Source organism: Sminthopsis crassicaudata, chromosome 3 (genome assembly GCF_048593235.1).
Source record: "Sminthopsis crassicaudata isolate SCR6 chromosome 3, ASM4859323v1, whole genome shotgun sequence".
NCBI classification, from domain to species: Eukaryota; Metazoa; Chordata; class Mammalia; order Dasyuromorphia; family Dasyuridae; genus Sminthopsis; species Sminthopsis crassicaudata.
The window spans coordinates 245,620,033-245,644,006 of NC_133619.1; the positions used below are offsets into that span (position 1 = coordinate 245,620,033).

General features: G+C 31.4%; 1 protein-coding gene across 5 annotated transcripts in view; it reads right to left on the reverse strand.

Moving 5' to 3' along the window:
• Positions 1 to 23,974, reverse strand: part of GABRA5 (gamma-aminobutyric acid type A receptor subunit alpha5) — a 110,365-nt gene that overhangs the window by 76,821 nt on the left and 9,570 nt on the right. For all 5 annotated transcript variants that reach the window (XM_074300318.1, XM_074300316.1, XM_074300315.1 and 2 more), the window contains exons 3-5: positions 22,418 to 22,539; positions 18,007 to 18,074; positions 17,675 to 17,895 (exon numbers count right to left, since the gene is read on the reverse strand). In XM_074300318.1, coding sequence (XP_074156419.1) covers positions 17,675 to 17,895; positions 18,007 to 18,074; positions 22,418 to 22,539 — 411 coding nt within the window. The remainder of the gene's footprint in view (positions 1 to 17,674; positions 17,896 to 18,006; positions 18,075 to 22,417; positions 22,540 to 23,974) is intronic.

A 23,974-nucleotide genomic window follows, 5' to 3' on the forward strand; every position in this document is an offset into this window, starting at 1 on the left:
TTCTGATAGAAGTTGTTTTCTCTTTGCAGTTTTCAGAATTCCTTACCATAAAATTTACTAGCTAAAGTGTGCTCTTACTAAAGATTTAAATATCTTAGAAGATAAACATCTATTATGTGACTTTCAAGTAGTACTTATTTTATCCATATATAATAATTATCTTATATGTCTTCATGAGCAAATATTTTTTTCAAAAATGAAGCATTTTATTCTCATTACAATATTTTGCCCTAGACAGTTATTTAGAGGTAAAACAATGGTAGCATGTTTGAAAACTCTCTCTTTTCAATAGAAAGAGTGCCTCCATGTGGAAAACATTTTCACAAATTTTGGTTGGTTGAAAAAAAGTTTGTAATAAAAACACAAATTTTGCATAGGGCATAGAAAAGATCAATATGTAATTGTATTAATTAAAATGCATCCATAGGGATACTTACATATGGTTTAGTGCCCCATTTTTAATTGAGTTTAATATCTCTGATCTAGTCCATCTCCTTACTCTGCAAATTAGTGAAACAAGATCCAAGTAAGTCAGAATGTTCCAAAGATCATTCGAATAGTAACCAAATTGATAATTAAACTCAGTTTCAATTTATGTATTCTTCCTGTTTCATTAAACTATAATCATTGGCTATCTACCTCCATTTCTCTGAAGAGTCAAGAATCATATTCAATAAATATTTTTAAGGACCTACTATGTACCAAACACTGTGGGTTTACAAATAAAGGCACAAAAACAGACAGTCCTTGATTTCTAGTTCACATAACAATCTCATCATTACTGACAAATAAAGCATGGCACTAGCCTCTGATTAATCACTAAATAAAGCATGTTCTGATGGTAAAATAAGAGAAGCCCTATTTGATGTTGGGGATACTTGTTCTTGTTGGGGATACTAATGTTCTGTTTCTTCTTCCCTTTCCTTGGCCATCTCAACAAATTTTATGTTTCATTCCTATGGAAGAAGAATTAGTATGAGAGACACCATCAAATAAATATAGGATTTGAAAAGGAAAAGGACAAAGGATATGAAAAAATCAAAATTATCAGAATGCATATATAATTTCAGTTTACACAAGTGAAACCAATTTCCACATATGTGACATAGGCAGATTCATTGAAATATTAAAGTCTATACAACCAAACATTCAATTCCAATATAGATAAGAGCCAATATTCAATTAGTATAATTATACTATTAATGATTAGCATTCATATAGTACTTTGATGTTTGCGAAATGCTTTATAGTTATTATCTCATATGATTCTTACAGCAATATTGGAAAATAGTTGCTACTATTACCTTCTATTTTATACATGAGAAAATTGAAGCAGTCTGAAGTTGTGATTTGCTCACTATAGCTAGTAAATGTTGGGCTAGCTTTTGGGCTCTGGTCTTCTTAATTCTATTCCCAACAACTGTTTATCTATTGTATCACCTAACTCTCAAACAAACACACTCACAAACACACTTATATCCATACACACATACATACACAATCAGAGTTATTCAATCAGCTGACTCCAATTACCCTCTTATATACATGTGTATCCATATGAATATTCACATGCTCAGATCTATTGCACACATATATGGGTACCTATATCTAAGTAAATATTAACATCTGCATAACAAAAGTATATACACATACACACATACTTTTGCAGCCATAAGGAATTTAGACAGTAGACAAGTTCATAATTGCTTAATTAATTTAATTAATTGCATAATTGGTCTTCTGATGCTTTCTCCTTACCTTATACTTAGAAACTATTATTGTTATAACTTTTGTATTCTAGATATGGCAATTGACCCTAAAATCATTCCCGTGAATACCTTTGTAGAGTCCAAGAATTTAATTTCGTCTCCCATATTGCTGGAAATGATTAGATTTTTTTTTCATCTCTTTGCTGATAAATTCTCTATGAGCTAAGAACAGATAATGTAAATACTACTTGATTTTTTTAAACTCAATTATATTTATGATAGTATCATAATCTCATTTTAAACTTTTAAAAATACTTTCCATGCGATAGAATCTGGAAGAGGCAAATGAGAGTAAGTTGGATTCTGATTTCCCCACCATTATCCGTCAGAAGCATTCCATACGATTTAAAGTTGTAACCAGAGATGTAGACTCATTAGTCAGGTCTCAATGAATGCAAGATAGGGATGAGAAAAGAAAATATTTAAGATGAAAACAAGTTTGTTACTTATAAATTGGTGAAGCTCTGCTTGAAAACCAGTCTCTTAATTCAATTTAATTTAGTTCAATATAATTTGATGGCTATGGCTATGCAACCAAAACGAAGCTTCCAACTGTCTGAAGAATCTGAGGGGATTTCTACATTAATTATTTTACTGTTTAACCAAAATCAATGTATCATCTCCAGCCCTGAAGTTCTTTAAAAATACATTAAATATGAGAACAACCCATATCTATGTCATGTCCATAGACTTAAATAATTCCAGAGTTCAATCTAGAAGTATCAATGGTCTGTCTGTGTCATAGTCTTCTATGTATAGGTTCTGCCTAATTAAACAAAGCCCATTTTACTGAGTTTTATTAAGAACACTAAGACTCCACAGAACACTTAGATTATATTCAATATTCTGTTCAGATAAAATAAATTGTCTGGTTGAAGTGACTGTACTAAGCCTAATGAAATTGAATTACAAGTTGAGTAAAACCATAATAGATAATGAAAAATAAGTTGGAGAAAGATAAAGGGTCCTAATCAATTATTATATGTGTATATGTATATATGTATATACATATATGTATGTGTGTATTTATATGTGTTTGTATAAATGTATGGTGTATGTATAAATATGTGTATGTTTGCTTCTTTAATAGGTAATAGTATAAAAGGAAATCATTGTGTCATTAATAAAAGGTAATGTAGTCTTCCATAAAGTTTTTGCTTAAGATTCTCAAATTACAAAGCATGCCATTGTTTAGGTTATGGCAAAGTCTAAACTGACCTTCTTTTCCCAATGACTGAGACCTTGTCTATTCTAAGGAAAGAAATGAACAAGATTAAATTTAATCTTGTCATTACATGGTAATTCATGCAAAGACAAACCCTCTTCCATCTCCACAATTATACATACAGATAATATGGAAAGTCTCATATTAATTTTTACCATTGAAATGAGATACTGAGTTTCAGTTAATGAGATTAAATTAGAGACTTTGTTTGTATCTCCCAAATTGAATAAATTTTTTTGAAGGAAGAAAACTTTTTAAAGTTACCCTAAAACTGATGAACAGAACACTAAATACTGGACATGTTTTAAAAGCAGTTCTCTAGACAAGGACTCCAAGCTCAGATTCTGGGCAGTATAATAGATCTTTCTGAAAGCAAAGGCAATGCTAGTTCTGCTCGTTAAGCATAAAATCTATTCTGTCATAATAAGGTAGGGGGTTTTTTAGGATTCTTTTCCAAAAAGGTCAGAATGTCATTAACCAAAATTTTTATGAATCCTGAAATTAACTATTCTTCATTATACTCTGAATGATTTCAGAGCTAATTACATGTTATCTGTATTAATATGCTCATCTATAATTTTTTAATTATTACACATTTAATACAATGCATTAAATTACAAGTCTAACCCCTAAATAAACTTCCTTTTTAATGCAAAAACATAATGAATTTGAATGCTCAATTAAGATACTGAAATGGTTTCTATACACCTATAACTGTGGTTATGCTGCCATCTAGTGGTTGATCAAGAAATATGAACACCCCATCTAATTTTAAGTATTTTAAAGGTTTTCTTCATGTGTGCATGTGTGCATGTGTATGTATGTGTATGTGTGTGTGTGTGTGTGTGTGTGTGCATGTGTTCTAATTTATCATCATGGGGTGAAAATTATCTCACTTCCTTTAAATTTAGACTAGTTTCATAAAATTATGACAGACAATACCAAGTTGAAAATGTGTCATGTAGTGTTCAGTCTAGCTAAGTTTGAATAGTCTTTTCATCACCAAAAAAGAGACTATCATGTAATTTATTTGATTCCATTGATCTATGAAAATTACTCACAGAATTATAGTCAGAGAGATGGAAGAGATCTTTGAGTCCCAAAACATAATTTTACATATTAAAAACTTGAGACCAAGGAAGTTTAGTTCTTTGCCTCTCATATATACAATAAACATTAGAGACAAGATTTTAATTTAATTCCTCTAATTCCATCTGCCACTATGCTATCAAACTTAGAAAGGTTATCACAAACATGAGTAAAAAGAGATCTCCTGCCAGTGAAATCATGGATTATTTCAAGAATTAAAAGTTATAGAAAAATCAATTACATAACTATATTGAATTAGAATAATATATGGCAATGCATAGTTCTCAATCATCTGAAGAGACTGACAATGTAAATAGTCAGACAGCATGTCTCTAAATTTTTATTGATAATATTCTTCACTGGAAAGATTATAAAGAAACTTAAAAGACTTTTTAAAAAATAATTCAGGGGAAGGGTGGAGCTAGATGGTGTGGTGGATACAGAACTAACCCTGGAGTTGGGAGGACCTGAGTTCAAATCTAGACAATTAATCCTTCCCAACTGTATAACTTTGGCAAGTCACTTAACTCCAATTGCTGCATAAAACAAAATAAAAGTTATTCTGTCTCTGTTCTAGCCACATGCTGCAATATGTATATAAACATGTATGTGTGTATATATATGTATATATATGTGTGTGTGTGTGTGTGTGTGTGTGTGTGTGTGTGTGTATACTTAAGTACTTTCCCACTCTTCTTATATTGTCTGTACTAAAAATCATTATTTTTCATTATTAATAGAATGACCTGGATATCTCTACATGTCCTTGTACTATTTAGCATCTTGATCAATCATTTGAATTACAAGCATAAATGATGTTCTTATGAAAATTTCAGTTGGCATAAACACAGGACAGCTAACACACTAGATGTCACAATAAAAATCCAAAAAGAACTTACCACATTAAAATGATAGAACAAATTAAATATGACGAGCTTTACTTTTAGTATGAGGTATCCCAGATGGCTTAAAAAAATTAGTTCAGAGTGAAGCATATGTGGTGGCTAAATAAAAAATAACATGAAAAAAAGACCTAAAGATTTAGAAAATTCCAATGATAAAGAATCAATAATGTGGCAGGGAAATCCAAAGAGCTAATTCACGATATATTACTTGAGTAGAATAAGGTGATATTATTACATCATAATCAGCTCTGGTACCGAATAAATCTAAAATGCCATGTTTGGTTCTGGATGAAATATTTTGACCAGCATATTGATGAATTGTTTCAAAATTAGAAAAGCGAAAAAAAAAATGATTTCAAGGAAAAGATGTTTAATCTGAAGACAAAGAATTTAGGAATGAAGTAAAATATATTTTCAAGTATTTGAAATACCATCATGTGAAATATAGTGTAGATCTTTCCTTGGACCAAGAAAGCAATTTGGAGGAATGGGTGAAAATTCCACATAGGTAAGTTTGAATTTGATTTGATAAAAAAAAAAAAAAAGTATAATAATTAACACATGTCCAAAAGTGGAATCATATCCCTTCTTGTCTTAGAGGTTCTTAAGGAGAGATTAAGTGATTACTCATCAAGGATTTTATAAAGATGATTCCTTTTTTACATATATGTTGAAACAATTATCCTCTGAAGGCTCTTTAAACTCTGATTTTTTTTTTAATTGCTTTGCTGAGAGAAATATATTACATCCATCTCTGCTGGTCCCCGGACAAATGATTGTCCGAGCTTTTCTATTATATTAGAAAACAACAGGTTGTAGAACATATGTCAAGATGTCATAAAAATTAAATAAAAGTTGTAAGAAAACTCAAATCAGAGGGGGGAGGGAGGAGACAGAGACAGACAGAGAGAGAGAGAGAGAGAGAGAGAGAGAGAGAGAGAGAGAGAGAGAGAGAGACTACCAAATGTGTGGGTGTGTGCATTTGTTATGGTAAAGCCCTCTCCATTACCTTCCTTTCCTTTCTAATTCTGTCTCCTTTTCCTGAACAAGCTAGCTTAAGGAACTGAATTGCTGTGATGCTCAGAAACATAAAGAATAGGAAAAAAAAAAAAAAAAAAGTAATCCCTAACCATATAGTTGGGTTTTTTCTTTTCTTTTTTTCTTTTTTAATTTCAATACTTTTTATTTTTCTAATTAAATGTAAACATAGTTTTCAACATTACTTTTTGTAAGATTTTGAGTTCCGATTTTTTCCTCTCTCCCTTATCTCCTTCTCTCCAAACTCATGTTTGTGATAAGCTTATAATATGTTATATAGTACAATCATTTTAAACATAGTTCCATATTGTCATGTTGTGAAAGAAAAATTACAAAATGTAAAAACTATGAGGAAAAAAGCAAACAAAACAACTAAAATGTGAAAATAGTATAATTCAATTTGCATTGGGTCTCCATAATTCTCTTTCTGGATGAGTATGGCATTTTCTATCCCAAGTCTCTCAAAATTGTCTTAGAACATTATTGCTGAGAAGAACTAAATCTATCATAGCTGATCACAAAATCTCATAGTTACTGCGTACTCCTGGTTCTGCTTACTTCATTCAACATCAGTTCATGTAAGTCATTCCAGACTTTTTCTGCTCATCCTTTCTTATAGAATAATATTCCATTGCATTCATATAGCACAACTTATTCAGTCAGTCCACAATTGGCAGGGATCTGCTTACTTTCTAAATCTTTGCATTACAAAAAAAGCTGCTACAATTTTTTTTTTTTACACATGTGGGTCTTTTTCACTCTTTTATAATATTCTGAGGATACATATCCAGTAAGGACACTGATAGATCAAAGGGTATGCACAGTTTTATAGCTCTTTGAACATAATTCCAAATTCCTTATTCTAAAGTTCATAATCTTACCATACTTCCTTTTCAGCATTACTTCTTTATGGAAGAAGGTTAGAGATTATGTGAGGTATGTTTTCTTTTAACTAATTGGTAACTGGAAAATACATTTGAAATTTGAAGGACTTCTGAATTACAAGTTATAGCATAGCCTTCATTCAATAACCCTTTCAAAAAGTGGATGACTGTAGCTATTCACATAAAGAAAGTTTCCTGATAAATTGCTGACCTAAAAAGAAAAGAAATCATTTATATTTCTAAGTTTTTTTAATTGTTACTGTCATGAAAATTCAATTTCCAAATGTTTTGACTTGAAAGTTTGAGAGGTTTTTGTTTGTTTGTTTTTTGTTTTGTTTTTGTTTTTGTTTTTGTTTTTTTTAACATGACAGAATTCCAAAGGAGGAGCCAAGATGGCAAAGTAGAGAAAGCATTTAGCTGAGCCCTTCCAATTTTCCTCTCTAAACAACCTTAAAATAATGTCTCAAATAAAAATTCTAGGGTGGCAGAATCAACAAAAGTTCAGAGTAAGAAGAAAAGTGAAAGAGAGATCTGTAACACATGATTGAAATACCAATGGTGGGAATAAGTGGAAGTACCAAAAGCAGCATTAGTTTCAGGAATTCTCAAGCCAGAGTTGGTAAGGGGACCAGAAAGCTGGACAGAAAGAGATTGTAGAGGAACTTTGTGCTAGTAGTAGATTCAGGACTAGGCACTTCATGGCAGCTTATATATTTCTACTTCTCAATCATAGTACAAGAGTAGAGTGGAGCATTTTTAGTCAAGCAGGAGCAGAAACCATTAGGAGTAGTATCACTTTGGTCATTTTGGTCACATGGGACCAAAGTCCCTGAAGAACAAGGTTACTTTTGGTCCCAGAGGAACAGGGCTCCTGAGGAACAGCATGAATTGCAATTCCAAGGCATCAGAATACCTTCTTAGGTGAAAACTAAAGGACAGACTACTGTGTTCTTGTTGGTTTTCTGGAAGTCTTGGAACAGCCTTCCTTTCAGCAGATTAATCATCACAAGAACATCCAGGTGTTAAAGTCCAAATTCTTTATTGTCTCCTTGCCTGGGGCCCAGGCTAGCTTGGTCTCAGCAGGAGAACAGGCCAGCCACCAAGGTGGTGTGAGATGCACTGAATCTTGCTCTGAGTCCAAGGGCTTGTGCTCCAGCCTCCAGCTACTACAAAGGTGGAAAATGGAATGAATGTGTCTCTTAGCTCGACCTTGGCTGAGTTTTCCTTGTTTATATGCCCTATTATAATTAGATCATTTACAGTATACTGAGTATAATCCAATCATTACATCACTAGGGAACCTTTATTTGTAGTAAGATTAAATCAGTCACACTGAACTAGAGAACTATTAATCATCATGCTAAACTAGATAACTATTGTCTTATCAATTCCACTGAGTTAGTACCTTGTAAGAATTATTGTTTCAAGTAGAGAATTCCAGTCTATAACAACATATCAGAAGATCAGTGACCACAACTGTCTCCAGATAGCAGACTACCTCGCAACCGCCAAAAATTCCAGACCCCCAGAGCAAGTTCAGAAAATATCAGTGCAAAAAAGCCTGAGCTTAAAATTTCCTTTACCCCCAAGGCCAGGAATAGAACCCAATTTTTATATAAAGTTCAAAATCAGGAAATGTGGTAAGAAAATTAGCAAACAAAAATTTTTAAAATGAACTGACCTTTAAAATGACTATGGTGACAGAAAATAAAAAAGACTCAAAATAAGAAAACAACTAAGTCAAAGCATCTACAATCAAAGCTTCAAAGAAAAAAAAATATGAAATAGATACAAGGAATAGAAAAGAACAGGGTTCATCTTCAAAGGAGGATAAAGAAGCAAAAAAAAAGTCTTTCTTACCCCAAAGACAAATGCCAAATGGTCATTTGTCCCAAAAGAATTCATAGACTAAATTAAAAAAAACTCAAAATGAACGGAGAGAAATTGAGGAATTTTTTTTTTTAAATTAGCACAATTCCAAGAAAAACAAAATATGAAAAGAAAAGAAATTCAAACAACTGGAAAAGAAGATCCAAAATTTTAAGGAAGAAAACAACTCTTTGAAAGTTAGAATTTAGCAAGGGGGAGTCAACTAAGTTATAAGAGAACAAGAAATGATGAAACAAAATATAAAGAAGGAAATAATAGAAAAGAATATGAAACATCTCATAAGAAAAACAACTCATCTGGAGAACAGATCAAGAAGAGAAAATATAAGAATAATCATATTTCTTTAAATTTATGATCAAAAAATTATTGATACAATAATGCAAGAAATAATTAAAGTTGTCATGAAGTGTTAGAACAAGAATGAAAAGTGAAAAAAAATCCATTGATCACCATCTGAAAGGGGTCCTCTGATGAAAACTTACAGGAATTTCTTATCCAAAATGTAAAACTCCCAGGAGAAAACATTATGAACCACAAGAAAAAATATTCAAATATGGTAGAGTATTGATGAGAATCATATATGATCTAGCAGCAGCTCCACTTAAAGACCATCGGTCTACATTTGAGAAAGCAAAAAACTGGAGTTATCACCAAAAGTAACATAACCAGCAAAGTTAAGCATAATCCTGAACAGCAACAAAGGGATATTTGATGAATTGTCAGAGTTTCAGGATTTTGTTATAAAAAAGATATGAACTTCATAGAATATTTGACATACAAGATCCAAGGTAAACATCAAAAACTAATTACAAGGGACTCAATAAGAACAAACATTTTAATACATGGAAAATAAACCATATATCTAAGATTGTCATTAGGTAGTTGAGTAGTTCAAAAGAATGAAAGAGGTAGAGATGAATATGATATGATTCTAAAAAGTAAAACTATGTAGGAAAAGGTAAAAAGAGTAATTATATACATAAGGCGTTAAACAAAGAACTGACAAAGAGAAATTAGATGGGGCAGGAGAGTTGGTAGTCCTAAAACTCTACTCTCATCAAAAATGGCTTAAAGAGGGAATAATAAATATATATCTAGAAAAGTATAGGAGTCTTCTAAATTCAGAAGGAAAGAAAAGTGTAAGGGGATAGGGAAAGGACAAAGAATAAATGAAGGATTTGTAGAAGGAGTTTTGCTCACCTTAGATATGGGTTAAAGAGAGAACAACATATACATCGAGAAGAGAATAAGAGTCTTCTAAATTTATAAAGAAATAAAAGGGTGAGGGTGTAGAATAATGATGGAATAGAAAGGTGTGTAGATAAGGTATGTAGAATAATCAGAAAGGGGTAAGACGAAACAACATATATACTTGGAAGGTTATTTAAGTCTTCTAAATTCAGATAGAAACAAAAGAAAAAAGGGAAAGAGTAGGAATAGAGATTAAGTCAGGAATCCCTGAAAGGGGTTGGGTTAAGTAATAAAACAAAGAAGCAGATAGATAGAGCTTTACCTTTTAAAAAGTAAAGGAAATGAAGCAGGCAAGATAGGAAATAAAACATATACACAAACATAAAAATAAATATTAAGAGTAGAATTTATTATGTAAAAAATCAGAGTGGTAATCATTATCTCAGACAAAGTAAAAGCTAAAATAGATTTAATCAAAAGAAAAAGCAGGGAATCTACATTGTATGCAAGTCATTAATCAATACTGTTTTACACTGTTTGAAGTAATTAGACAGTATAAGATTGGAATATTGCTATGGTGTAGGAAATTATGATTTGTTGGTGTGAGAAAAATATTAAAAGATTTGGATTTATAAAGGAAGACACTATCCACCTTGAGAGAAACAGAGAAGAAATCAGCATAATATGGTCTTCCACAGATGCATATGAATCTTTAAGTGTATATATGTGCATACTAATAGATATCTATGTACAAAAATGTGTATATATAAATATATGCACACATATGTGTATGTCCACATATTGATAATAATATTGATATTAGTATCTATCTTTCTATCCACACTTAAGCATAGCTTTCTTGGCAAGGGGGAGGAAGAAGTGGGGAAAATAAGGTGAGAAGTGCACAGCTTGAAATGGTAATAAATTGTTTTATATTTTGAATCCTCTCATATGTTCTATGTGTCCATAGCAATGTTTTTTTTCTTTTTTCTATTTTATATTTAAGCTTAAAATAAATAAATAAATATGCATATACATATATATATATATATATATATATATATATATATATATATATATATATATATATATATATATATATATATTTAAATCCAGTAAAAGTAGTAAAAGAAAAGTTTGATAAAGAAATAAGAGAAGAGAAAGAAAACTATAATTAAATTTGGAAAAGAGGAACAAAATGTACTGAAGAAAATAAAGCAATACTTTCAAAAACACAATTGATCAAATTGAAAAAGAGTTAGAAAAATTCACTAATGAAAATTACTCTTTAAAAAGGAGGATTGGTCCCATGGCTTTCCCTGATATCCTAGAGAGAGAGGGTAAAATAAAAATGTAAAGAAGCTACCAATCATCATATGAAAGGTATTTTCAAATGAAAACTCCAAGGAATATTATAGGCAAATTCTAGAGCTTCCAGGTCAAAGAGAAAATACTTTGAGGAGTCAGAAAGAAATTATTGAAATACCATAGAACCACATCAGGATCATACAAGATTTTGTAGCTACTATGTTAAGGGAGGCTAGGGTTAGAATATGGCATTCTATCAGGCAAAAGAACTGGGATTACAGCCTACTTACCCAGAAAAAACTAAGCACACTATATTAAGGGAAGAATGGATATTTAATGAAATAGAGGACTTGCAAACATTCCTAATGAAAAGAACATAACATAATAGAAAATCTAACTTTCAAATATAATACTCAAGGGAAGCATAAAAAGGTAAAGATGAAAAAGAAATCTGTTTACCTTTCTATATGGAATGATGATATATGAAGCTTCTAAACATTTTGTCATTATTAGGACATTAGAAGTATTCTACTTTAAAAGAGGTCATGGAAAGAGAGCATTTATGTTACAAAGATGCGAACAAACAATGGATAGATAAGGAAGAAGGATGAAATGGGAAAAAGGGAAGGGATTAATGAAATTAAAGTTTTTACATGAACAAAACTAAAATTAGAAGGAAACCAGAAAATGAAAAAGGTATAGAAAGTTTCTCTGATAATGACCTCATTTCTGAACATATAGAGAAAAGCTAAATTTATACAATAATATTCCTCGTACTCATAATAATAAGCATAGTTTCTTAGTTCAGAAATAGTCAAAGAAAATGAAAAGATATTTTTAGAAGAATATATCAAAACTATCAATAGATGTGAAGAAGTGTTCTAAATCACTATTTATTAGGGAAATGAAAATTAAACAATTCTAATATAATATCTCAGACACAATAACAATCATTATTTGTTAAGATGACAGAAAAGAATAACAACAAATTCTGCAGGGGATGTGAAAAAACTGGACACCAACTCAACTCTGGTTGGAGTTGTCAATTACCCCAATGGTTTTAGAGAACAATTTGGAACTCTACACAAAGAGCTATAAAATTGTCTATATCCTTTGACCCCAAGATAACACTAGTAGATCTGTGTTCCAAAGATCCAAGAAAAAGAAAATGATCTATTTATGCAAAAATATTTCTAGCAGTTCTTTTTGTGATGTCAAAGAATTGGAAATCAAGGAGATACCCATCAGTAAGAAAATGGCTGAACAATTTGTGGTATATGATTTTAATGAAGTACTATTGTGTGATAAGCAATGACAAGCAGGTTGGTATCAGAAAAACTCAGGAAGGTTTATGAACTGATAAGAGTGAAATAGAATCAAGAAAAACAGGGTACTACATAGTAATAGCAATATTATAAAGATGATCAGCTAAGAAAAACTTAGCTACACTGTTCAAGGCAAGCCAGTTTCAAAGAAGTCACTATGAAAACTGCTGTCCACCTATATTGACAGAACAATGTGAATGCAGATTGAAGAATTTGTTTTAAACTTGCTTCTTTTTTTTCTGTTTTCTTTTGCAAGATGGTTGATCTAAATATATGTTTTGCATTACTTCACATGTACAATTGATATCAAATAGCTTTCAAGAAATAGGAAAAAGTGGAAAGAAGGAAAATAATTTGGAATGCAATTTTTTAAATGAAGTCTATTTTAATGCGTATTTTTGAAAATTGAGGAAATAAATAAAAACATATTTTTAAAAAGATCCAAAGAGTTTAGCCCTCACCAATATGCCCCCTTTTCAAAGATGAAAACATTTTATGTTGATTTTTAAAAATATACCTACCATCTTATTTCAAAGATTCTGCTGTTGTTGCTATTGTTGTTCAGTTATTTCAGTTGTGTCTTAGTCTTCACAACTTCATTTGAGTTTTTTAAAATGACATTAGAGTGGATGTCTCATTCCTTTCTCCAATTCCTTTTATAGATAAGGAATTGAGACAAACAAGATTAATTGACTTGCCCAGGGTCACACAATATGACCCTGAAGGCAGAAGTATCTGAGGTCCACATTCTATTCACTGCACCACCTAGATGCTTCAGCAGCTATAGAAGATTCTGTAAATGAATTATATTTCAAGGAATGTATCTCTAGAATATAAAAACCTCTTTAGAGTCTTTTAAGTTTCAACTAAAATCCTACTTTCTATAGGAAGCTTTCCCCAGTACTTTTTAATTCCAGGGCCTTCTTTCTGTTAATCATCTTTTATTTAACAAGCACACATACTGAGCTTGTTTTGTAAAAGCCTCTTTTGGAAATATGAGTTCATTCAGTCCCACAATAATGTGAATTATACAATAAAGCAAGTCATGAATTTTTTGGTTTCCCAGTGCATATGAAGTTATATTTATATTATACTGTAATCTAGTAAGTGTAAAATAGTATAATGTCTAAAAAATCAATGTACATACCTTAATTAAAAATTCTTTATTGCTAAAAAATGCTAATCATCATCTGAGCCACCAGTCATAATCTTTTTTTTTTTTTTTTTGCTGGTAGAAGATTTTGCCTTGATGTTGATGGCTGGTGACTGATCAGGGTGGTGGTTGCTGAAGTTTGTGGTGGCTGTGGCAATTTCTTGAAATAAGAAAACAATGAAGTTTGCCACATCAATTGACTCTTTCATTTGAACACCAAGGCCATTGTAAGACTAGTAATTTCAATATTGTTGTGTCTCAGGGAATAGGAAGAGAATGAGGGAAAAGCCCATTTGGTGAAGCAGTCAGAGTATACACAATAGATATCTTTTTAATCTGCTGTCTTATATGGGTGAGGTTCATGGTTCCCCAAAATAATAGTAATAGTAATATCAAAAATCACTGATTGCAGATCACCATAATAGATGTAATAATAACAACAATAATAATAATAATAATAATAAAGTTTGAAACAAGTGAATTATCAAAATCTGACAGACATGATATGAAGGCTTTGGGAAAATTGCCATCAATAAACTAGACTCAATCCAGGGTTACCACAAACTTTCAATTTGTTAAAAATGTAATATCTGGGAAGCACAACAAAGTAAAGAATAATAAAATGAGGTAGGACCCTATATATTCATGTGAATATTATTTCTCCCATGTGATTGTAATGTCCTTCAGGACAGAGAGAGTCTGTTATCTCTTTTGTTTCCCCAATGCCTAGTATGGTGCCAGTTACATAGCTGGAACTTAATAAATGTTAATTGTTTGATCAAAATTAGGGGGAACTGTTAAGTTCTTACTGAGTGCTAAGTCGGTACTTGACAATTCTCTAGTTCTGGTCTTTACTAGGAGGAGCAAGTTCATTGGTTGAAGTAATTTTTCCCAGAAGCCCTTGCATTACCCCACGCCCATTCTCTGGGAGGATAAAAGAGAGCGGCACTCAAGAGATGGAGAGTCTTGTCTGGGCCAGACTTGAGGCGGCTCTCTGGAGGAAGAAGAAGTCAGTATTCTGGACCAGAGTTGGCAGCAACTGTCTGGAGACAAGGGCTCTCTATAGGAAGAAGAATCTGTCCAAGAGATTGAGTTGACACAGTAGATTTCCTCCCAGAGAGCAATCGGCAGTCTTTGGAGACAATAGAACATTACAAATGGGCGCCCAATGTGGGGCAAGGACTCTTACTTATCCTGACAAGGACTTATTCTGAGCCCTTCAGAGGAGCTAGACCGGACCATTGCAGGGAACAGTGAATTAATATGTTTTTATTCAACAAACATTTATTAGGCTCATGCTTTATATAATTCAGTCACATTCCTAAAGGGGTGTATCTAGAGCCATGAACAGAATAGGTAATGGGCAAGGAAGAGAGGATTGCATGGAAACGTTTCAAAGCAATTTGATTGAAGACTCCTATCTCTGAGTACTATAACATTCAGAGGTAGGTCTAAACATTACTCATTCTTCTAATCCTATTTTAGAGTCTATGCCTAAATGTATTTTTAGTCAAGGGAATTATAAGCAGACCTACATCAATTAAAATAAAAACATTTAAGTAAAATCATATTTAAAATCAAAATAATAATTTGATGCTAATGTGGCTATCCTTTAGTTTAATAGTTATGGTATCAGGGGGAAAGTCCTTTTTCTAGAGTTGGATATAGAGCTGATATTGTAGTCAATTTTTTTTAAGAATTGTCCATATTTAAAATATGCAAGGTATTACTTATGGCATAACAGTCAGAATTCAAAGAATATTAAATGTCAATATGAGTTCAGATCTCTATTCAAATACTCATTAAACAAATGAAGATAGATATTGAGACCTGGAGTCAGGAAGTGATTAGCTTAAGATAACACAGCTTTTTAATGATAGAGGTAAGAAAATAGAATTAACATCTAAAGCATATGAAAATCCTCTTTTTTTTCTTTTTTAACTAAACTACATTTCCTCTCTATGGGCAAGATAGGCAAATTTAAAATCCAAGACAATGGAAATAGAAAAGAGAGAATTAACATCTCCTTGAAGTATTGGTTACTTACTTTTCTTTCTGTACTATCATTCTTTTTTTAAAAGATCAAGTGCTCATTTTGAAAGCTCCTCATTCTTTTGTGTGAGTTTATGAGATAAAGGGAAGGAATTCAACACACTTAATTTTCTTATTTATATAAATATCTTCTTAGGTCAAATATTTTTCTGTACTTTTCCTTAGTCTTTCCTACATACTTTGTGCAAATGGAGGTTTTTAGTGGAAACCTTTTTAAGACAATCTTTTGTCTTAAACTCTGTTCAATTGACTGATTTAATGATAGGTTTACTTAGAGTTAATGAACAATTCACAGTATGAAATTAAGTGAGATCCTTCCAGATGAAAAATAATCAGATATCCAGCATGAAAATATTATCAAATTAGATGTTAAACATTAGCTGTTAAAAGGACTTTAAGATATAAGATGTTAACAGGACTTTTTGAAAAGCAAATATAAGATGGTTTCTATAGTTTTAAAATAGACACAATTAATGACTTGCTTACTCTACTAAATCTAGGTCATCTTTTTAATATTAGAATTGTAACTAAAGAAATAAATATGCATCGCAAGAATAGCAAATCTATAATAACTCAAGAAAACTTAACTTATGTGACCTGTGAGATTTCCTTGTTAAAATATAATAATATTATGAATGTATATATAGTGCCTATTATGTGTCAGGCACTATGCTAAGTGCTTTATAATTATTATCTCCTTTGATCCTTAAAACAATCCCTGGAGGTAGGTATTTCCATTACCTTTATTTTATAGATGAGAAAACTAAAACTAACAAAAGTTAGTAGGTGCTATTATTTTACAGGCGAGAAAACTTGAAGAAATATAGGTTAAGTGAGTTGCCCAGAGATACATAGTAAATGTCTGAGAACAAATTTTAATTGAGATTTTACTGACTCCAGATCAGACTATTCACTGCCCTACCTTAGAAAAAGACATGAATAGTTTTCTAATAGCAATAAGAAGAGCACCAAAAAGTGAGTTTTAAATACCATCTAATAATCAGTCAATTAATCAGATTTTTAACTAAATGCCTATTATATGCCAGGCATTGCACTAGGCCCTGGAGATAAACCTAAGTAAGAACAAGCACTTTAAGGTGTATAACTATAAGCAAATTAACTATCTGCCCTTTCTGTATTGTTTTTTCATCTGCAAAATGAGATTGGAGTTCTAAATTTCCTTGTTTTAAATTCTTTGTTTCTATGATTCCAGGAATGCATAAGGTTTTTCTAATTCTAAGACTCTGTGAGAACTAAGTATTAGTAAAAATGGAATCTTTAAACAGAATTTGAATTGATGTAAGACTTGATGGAAGGAGACCTTATTGACTAGTATCCATAATAGCTAGTACAGAATTGTGTGCTCAATGGTGATTTTACAAATAATTAATAATTATTATCATATAATATTTAAATGTTTTCAAAGAGTTTTACATATATTATCTTTTTTGATCATCACAACAACCAAAGAAGCCTTTATTACAATTCCCATTTAAGAAACTAAGACTGAAAGAAATTAAAATGACTTGTCCAGTGTCATATAATTGGTTAGTGAGTGTCTAAGGGGTGTTTTTGAATTCAGGTCTTCCTGACTCAAAGTCCATTATTCCCCCATCTGTGATACCTAGATGCATTAACTATTCTTAGAAGGGCTTCATAGGAAGTACTGCATTTAATAATTAATACTAACTATATAATCTTTAAAAAGAAGCTCATTACAGAAAAACAATGAGAAATTAGTCTCTTTCCCTAGAGCAGAAACAAAAGGCTCCAGAAATAAGTGATGTTAAGAAAGAACTCTTCAAAATGTCAGTATTTTAAAGAAATGCATAAATGGGACTTTACCTCATAGTATACAGCAAGGTTCCATCATCCTCCAGCCTTAAAAGCTTGTTTGGTGTGGTCATGTTGTGAGCTATGGACTTCTTTCCATTATGAAAGAATGTGTCTGGAGTCCAAATCTTGCTGGCCAGAAGGTTATTGAGAGGGAGTCGCTGCATTGGTCCTTTAAAACGAAGTCTTTCATCTTTCCAACTTTGTCGGAAAAATACATCAATGGTATACTCCTAAGTCAAAGAAAGAGAATTAAGGTTATTATTTTTCACTAAATCTCTCCCTTGGAGATATTGTCATTTAATTTTTGGATGTAATTTGGGGCTTGGTGAGATCCAACCTACCATTTCTGTGTCAGACACTGGGCCAAAGCTGGTAACATAGATGTCTGTTCTCACTTGAGTTATTCTCTCTAAAATATAGAAACATGAAACCTAATTCAGTCATTTTCATAAAGATGAACAATTAAACAATGAAGATATATTTTATTTTCTAATTAATGAATATCCAATCTTCTAATATTGGCATTATAATTAAAAAAAAAAAAAAACTATTGCATTTAATTTCCAAAAGTAAGAAATTAAATTACACTAAAATGTATACTAAGTCCAGAGTATTTTCTATATTTCAACTCAGAAAATGACAATCTGTCAATACATCAAGTATCAGTTATGTCATAGGACTAGGAAATCCTTCCATTTATACGATTTATACCACAACTTACCACATACATCTTAAAGAACTGTCTTAAATGTTGAGTGGGTAATTAACTTACTGGTTGTATTAGCCAGTGAAAAAAGGATTTACATTTGTCACTTTTTATTCCAAATCCTATAATCTATCTCTAGATCACAAGATGATGCTACTATATCTATAAAAAGAAAAGTTTCTATAATTTTTTTATATGTAGTATCACATTGTACATTCCAGGATGCATTGACTATACAAAGAAACATAGACAGAATGGATAGACAATGATAAAAACATTTTAGGTTGGTACTCTCACACAATGAATTGTCACACAGAAAGGAAGATAGAGGGTATGAATGCAAAATAAAAAGAGACAGAGACATAGTGATAGACAGATGGAGACAGATATAAACAAAGAAATAGAAAGATGGATAGAAATGGGGAGTTTCCATAGATAAAATAAAATAGAAAAAGAGATTTGTATATGAAAATGCAGCATTCCTTTTTTTCTCATTAACTGCCATCCAGTTTATACGAGTAGTAAAGCAGTATTTTAAAAAACTAATCAAAATGGAATAGCTAGATGGTATAGTGGATAGAGCACTAATCTTGGGAGTCAGAAGGACCTAAATCCAAATGAGAACTCACACTTTACACTTATGAGTTATGTGTCCCAGACAAGTCACTTAATCCCAATGACCTCAAATTAAAACAAAATAAAACTAATCACAAAAGATCAATTTATATAATGGAAAGAATATTATATTTAATGTCAAAAGTTCTGGGACCAAAAGGTCTTATTTCCTTACTTATAAATTATGTGATTTTGCCCAAGAAATATTTCTGATAATATTTCTGACTCTCAGTTTCTAAATTGATTGTGGTCTGATTGTGGTAAACATATTTGCCCTGTATATCTCATGTGATTGATAGCAAGAAAATAAAATAATGGATATAAAATGTTTTGAATCATATTGAACTCCATATCATGATCCATGTTAAACACTTTATTTCTTCTTCATCAATGCCCTTCTAAGCTTCAACAATGCAGACTGTGACTCCTTGACAACTCATCAGATATTCTTTCAGAATAGTTTTGAGCAAAAAATTCACCACTACCATCTCGAGTGCAAATCTCCCCAAATTCTGAGCTTTTAACAATAAACGTGTTGCTTGTCCCACACAGCCATAATCTTGCTAACAAAGCCTCAGAGACTCCAGCAACTCAGCCACCAACCACACAGACATAGGAACAGGATTATAGTGGAAGCAAATGTGATTTTTAAGTTTATAATAATTGAATTATTTCATAAATAATTCAATAATTACATAATAATCAAAACTAATATAATCATTTCATAAATTAATATTTATTAAGAGCATATTATGTGTCAGATATTGTGCTAAGCACTGGGGATACAAAAAGAGGCAAAGCATATTCTCTATCCTCAAGAAGCTTGCAATCCAATGGAGGGAAATAACACACAAAGAAATATACACAAAGCAAGTTATATACAAGAAAATAAGAGATAATTAGCAGAGGGAAGGCACTGGAATTAAGGCAACTGGGTAAGGAGAAGGGGATTAGCAAAGTCTTCCTGTAGTAGAGGTTGGAATTTTAGTTGACACTCGAAATGGCTAGTAGTCAGAGCAAAGGAAAAAGTGTATTTTCAGGCATGGAAGTATTCAAAAAAATGCCCAGCATTGAGATGGGATATCTTGTTCCAACCAAGAGGCTGATGATATTGGATCAAAGAGTATCTGTTGGGGAATAATATATAATAAGACGGGAAAGAGAGTATAAAGCTAGATTATGAAAGACTTTGAATGCCAAATACCATGTTTGATTCTGAAGGCAAAAAGAAATCAATGGAGTTTTCTCTTGGCAGAAGGGTGCTATACTAATGGACCTGTTTAGAAAAATCACTCTAGTGGAGTGCATTGGAGAGAGACTAGAGTCATTTAAACCCAATAGCAGGCTGTTACAATAATATAGAACAAAAGGGAGAAGGGCATGCAACAAGGTTATGGCACAGTCAAAGGAAAAAAGCCAGTGTATAAGAGAGACATGGCAAAGGGAAAAATAATAGACCTTGGCAACATATTATATATGGGAGGTGAGAGATAGTGAATACAAGATGACTCCTAGGATTGATAGATTGGCACTGCTCTCTATACTAATAAGCAAAGCAGAAGAAGAGGAGATTTTTAGGAAAAGATAATGAGTTCTATTTTAGACATAATAAGTTTAAGGTGTCTACTGGATAGCTAGTTTGAAATGCCTGAAAAAACAATTAGAGATATAAAATATATGATTGTTTCAAAATATAATTCTTTAATAGTTTGCACTTTTAAAAATGTTGTGTTTCAAAAGAGACTCCTAGAATCTTTTGGTTTATAAACTATAATTTAGTATATCCAACTATCCAAGTTTGTATTACTACTGAAGCAGCATTAGAACTTTACTTTAAAGTGCTATCTTATAAGAAGAGTTCAGCATATTTCCATTTACTTGGAATATATATATTGGTATTCCTGAGATATATCTTAAAATATTCTATGTCATAGAATTAGGAAGAGAATTATATCTGATCATTTCATTCCTCTTACTCTTTACTCAAATCTTTCCCATCTTTGATGAATTAGCTCTGATCCCATGTCTTTCATATAACTTTCCATTCATCATCATTTATCAAGTACCTAATAGGTAAAAAATACCTCATTAATCTAATCCACCCTAAATGAGTTCTTTCAAATCTATACTCTGATAATATTTATAGCCTAGGTACTACACTTACTACTGGTCATATATTGCTGATATTATCATATTGTTAAATCTTTATATTATGCAAGTCTTATTTCCTCAAGTAAATTATATTCTCCTTGAAAGTTAGAATAATGCTTTAATGTTTATGTATTCTGCACAGGATCTAACATAATGCTTTATACACAATACACATGCACACACATATAGATATAGGTATAGATATATGTATGTGTGCACATATACATATAAGTATATGTGTGTATGTAAATCATTGATATTACACTCAGAAATAAAATTCAGTAACCTTTGCAATATTAAATCTTTAGATCAGTAGTTTTATTGGGAATGCTAATTGGAAAGCCCTCCTTCTAATAATTTCATCTCACACCAGTTACTGTTTCCTACAATTTCTCTTTTGAGTGTGTATTTTATAAATTGGCACTGGATATTATTTGAATAGCAAATGAGTACTTTGCAAACCAAACCACATAAAGGGAATTTAAAATTACTATCACCTTTTTCTTAGTTTTTTTTTTTTATAAACTACTTTCCATCACTAATATTGCATGTTATTAAGGAATATCATAATATGTCCTATTCTGTAGGACATCTATTTTTTCTCTATTGGTTATTCACTTGATAGGAAATTAATTTCTGATCAAATCTTTGAAAGGCTGAGTTTGTAAAATTGATTTGTAAAAGATCCATCCATTCAGAATTGGTCTAAATTTTTGTTCTTCTTTAAGTGCCCCAGAAAGTGATTCTCTTTGGGCAAGGATACTATCAGGGACATTTGTTCTCCAAAACCAATACATTTGCTTTCAAACAGTTAAGACCTAGAAAATGGAAAGTAAGGTACATGTATCCCTGGAACAGTATAGTATAATGTCAAGTTCACTGGATTCATTGAGTCTTAGCTAAACCATTAATTATATGATATTAGCCTAGTAACTTAACCTTAATGACCCTCAGTTTTCTAATATATAAAATTTTAAGATAATACTTTGCACTGGACATTGCATAACTTGTGAGAATTAAAGAAGTTAACACATATACCAAGAATTTTGTAACTCGTATAGTAAATGACCTTTCTTTAAAATTAAGCATATCATTTCCTGTTTCTAGTCCAAATATGTCTTATTACATTGATTTATCTGTTCAGTATGAGGCTGAAAGGTTATTTAGGCATGTAAAAGGAGCCACGCCATAGAGTTTCTTTAGTACAAGAAACAAATACAAAAAAAAAAAAAAAGTGTTCCCAATATTCACACCTCTTCACAAAAGGATTATATACCTACCTCCAAGTCCTGGGCGTAGTCTGTTGTCATATCCATCCAAGAGACCATCCAGGATCCTGGTAAATATTGTAATATTATCATTGGTCTCATCCTTCACTGAACTTGTTGGCATTTGTGAATAGCTGTTAAAGAAAAGGATTTTTTTTTAAAGCAAGACCCTACTAAAGCTAGAAAGTTGATTTATTATGAGTTCTCTTGCAAATTTCCCAACAAGTGAGAAGGTGACATACCCTAATGGGATAATTCCAAAAAGGGAATCTAATATAGAGAGTGACTTGTTTTAGGGAATCTTAGAATCCATATTACTTGAATTAGTAAAACTGAAAGGAGGTCTTGCATTACTTTACCTTCCATAATCCAAGAGTAATATTGCTTTATTGCATATTTCAAAGATTTACTGCTTTAAGAAGTTTATTCTGAGATTTCCTGAAATATTCTTGACAATTTCAAAGAGAAGAAATGCTATTTAATTACTAGCTTTCACTTCTAGGTAACCACAGGCAAAGTACACACAAGTAATGTTAAATTTTTTTTTTTTATCCCATGTTGGTTGGATCTCTCAATCTTTTGGTCTATGCCCAATTTTCTGATGTGGGTCAATTATCCAACTATATCATTTTTAAATATTTAATATAGAGATTGAAATACTCACAGTATGATAAAAACATACACACACATATATATACACATATATATCTATATATTCACAGAGAGATCTATAGTTTAAGAAAATAAGAATTTTAAACTACCACAAAGTTGCATCTTGATAAAATGACTTTAAATGGTTAAATAAATGTGAATAGTTTTGACATTTGAATAACATATATTATAGATCAAGAATTAACTACATTTAATACTTGGAATGCTTTGTATCTATACAAAATAATGTGATGCCTCTGGTATCTCCTCTTTATTCTTTGTGAGAGTTAAGGTGTGTGGAGGTTTGGGGGAGAAGTAACAATACAAAAGAACTTTCTTTGCAAGTCACCAAATGATCTGAATGATCTGAAAGGCCCACAGAAGTTTTAAGTAAAGATTTCTCACTACTAAAGGTGAGAAGAAAAGGGAGTCTCTTTGATTCTACTTTTGTATTTTTTTTCATTAATTAGTTTCCTAAATATATCACAAGTATAACAAGTCTAGTAAATATCAGTGATTCCATAAGGAAGCTTTGAAAAAAGATGATTTTTAGAGATGTCTCTTGACTTTTAAATTTCAAACTAATTAAGAGATGCATCTAATATATCTTAACATTTTTTCCTTTTTCAAATAAGAAGCACACATCCTTTCTCTCTTGCTTGTTCTGACTCATTGTTCAATCGACTGCCAGATGAAGCTGGCAGATAGAGATGTAACTTCACTCCCAATGTCAAGCTGAGTAGTTGTCATGCTATGTTTAACTAACTGCCTATTGACATGAAGAATGTTCCTAACTTCTTGATAAGGCATACACTTAGGAATTATTTTCTTTCATTAACTTTATTGTTTCCCTAATTATTAAGTCCCTAGAGTGGATTAAGCTTTAAATTAGGTGTTGCTTTTTTCTTTTGTTTTGTT